We start from the raw sequence: 1,987 nt of genomic DNA, 5'->3' as shown, positions 1-1,987 counted from the left end.
GAGGGCGCGGCGACGGCGACGGCGGCGGAGGTGGTGTCGGGGGGGGCGCTGGGCGCGTGGGCGCTGCTGCACAACTACGAGTACCGCACGTGCCTGCTGTCGGCGGCGGTGTTGCAGACCGCCAGCGCCGCCGCCTTCCTCCTCGCCTCCTTCCTCGCACGCGCGCACTAGCTGCGTGTTCACCTCGAGCACGTCATTGTGCACGTTTGTGTTGTGTACCGATTGTTAACTTAAAAATAATATGAGCAACGGCGGCAGAGTGTTACAGGATGAGCGTTTCCGCTACCAGGATATTTTGAGGAAAGGAGCCGAGCTGACAAGTCGCGAGACGTACGTTATAGTTGACAACAATTGAAGGCTTCTCTTTTTTTCAGAAATAAAGCAGATATTTAAAATGTAGTTTGTATGAAAGAATATGTACACGTGAGGAAATATCATCGTCAACATTAGTTGTGTTACAAATGAGACGTATAAATAAAACAAACGCAGGTTTTATGATATTTTCTATTTTCTATAATATAATAAGAGATCATTACATTTACAATTAGAATACAATGAATATTTATATAACAGTGTAGTTGTGTTGTGCACTCGGCGCACTCGGCGCACTCGGCGCACTCGGCGCACTCGGCGCACTCGGCGCACTCGGCGCACTCGGCGCACTCGGCGCACTCGGCGCACTCGGCGCGCTGCAGACATACAAACTATACAACTATAGGTGATGAGACAGGACACAGACACAGACAAACGCGGCGCATCACTTCTTCTAACATATTTTAAGATAATCAGATAAAAAGAGTGAGAATGTGCAAGCGTTCAGTAACGTAGTCCCTCAGTGCGCATTTAATGAGCGAGTGTGAGTGTGAGTGTGAGTGCGTCGGTTAATGTACATTTGATCAGTGTATTTAGTATTTACAATGGTATATGAATAATCTGAGATATGCAAGAGTTACAGAAGTGTTACAGTTACAGTGCGTGTTCAGTGAACGCAAACAAGCGAACTGAGACACCACAAATACAAACAAACAAACAAACAAACATAGAAGCTCTTTATGTTTCGTTTAAGCTAATTTATGTTGTGTTTTATATCTACTTATAATTTATTCAATATACATTTGTATTTTATATTAAAACCTTATATTATAAAGTATTTTATATGATTTCAAATTATATAAATAAAATTTGTTGGACAAAAACAATAGTTTTAATGAGTTCCTCGCGCCATGTTGCACTACAATAGGAATGTATTATGTTACATCAAAACCGAACAAAGTTTTCCAGTGTGGAACACTCGCATTGGAAGTTTGACTTACTTACGTACTCCTTCGTGTGAACAATACGAGCAAACCGGTGCAATGTAACATGTATACACATACATACAGGAGTCACTGACATCACAACAGACAACGTACTTCAAACATTACCCTGACCCAGACCCTGACACCGCCATCGCCACCGCTCTAGCTCAGCAAGTCCAGCATCTCGCTGCTGCTGCCCGCCTTGACGTTGTTCTTGTTGGTGTCGTGCTGACTGTCGGGCTGGTGAGGGGCGGGCAGTAGGGACTCGAAGGCGGACCAGTCCTGCTTGACGCCGGTCTGCCGGCCCTGGCTGCCGGACCACTTGTTGTTGAAGTTGGCGCCGTCCTGCCCGAGCGGCACGCGGCTGGCGGGCATGTAGCCGGGCGCGGGGCGGGGCGACTGAGAGAGCTGCGTGAGGTTGGCCTGCAGCAGCGAGGCGGTGAGGTCCAGGGGGCGGGGGCGGTGCGCCGGGGGGGGCTGGCGGGTGAAGCTGCGCGCCGTGGCCTGCTGCTGAGCCAGCCTGGTGATCATGAGGTGCATCAGTTAAACTTGCGCCGGCTACAGTACTATAATCGAGCTGAATATAAAACCCTCGCTGTCTGTATTATGTTCCAGTAGTACTGACCTCTGTTTTTCTTCTATAGTAAGGGACGAGGCAGTAGTAGCGGGGGCGGGGGCGGGGGCGGGGG

General features: G+C 48.9%; 2 protein-coding genes across 2 annotated transcripts in view; one reads left to right on the top strand and one right to left on the bottom strand.

Annotated features, from left to right (window-relative positions):
• Positions 1-631, top strand: part of LOC106116485 (uncharacterized) — a 3,263-nt gene extending 2,632 nt beyond the window's left edge. Inside the window, exon 5 of the mRNA XM_013310354.1 lies at positions 4-631. Coding sequence (XP_013165808.1) covers positions 4-171 — 168 coding nt within the window. The 3' untranslated portion in view covers positions 172-631. The remainder of the gene's footprint in view (positions 1-3) is intronic.
• Positions 626-1,987, bottom strand: part of LOC106116484 (SCY1-like protein 2) — a 3,865-nt gene continuing 2,503 nt past the window's right edge. Inside the window, exon 5 of the mRNA XM_013310352.1 lies at positions 626-1,843. Within this exon, the coding sequence (XP_013165806.1) occupies positions 1,461-1,843 (383 nt within the window). The 3' untranslated portion in view covers positions 626-1,460. The remainder of the gene's footprint in view (positions 1,844-1,987) is intronic.

This window comes from Papilio xuthus, unplaced genomic scaffold, assembly GCF_000836235.2.
Source record: "Papilio xuthus unplaced genomic scaffold, Pxut_1.1 DF827714.1, whole genome shotgun sequence".
Classification (NCBI taxonomy): domain Eukaryota; kingdom Metazoa; phylum Arthropoda; class Insecta; order Lepidoptera; family Papilionidae; genus Papilio; species Papilio xuthus.
This window is presented reverse-complemented; position numbering and strand designations above follow the sequence as displayed.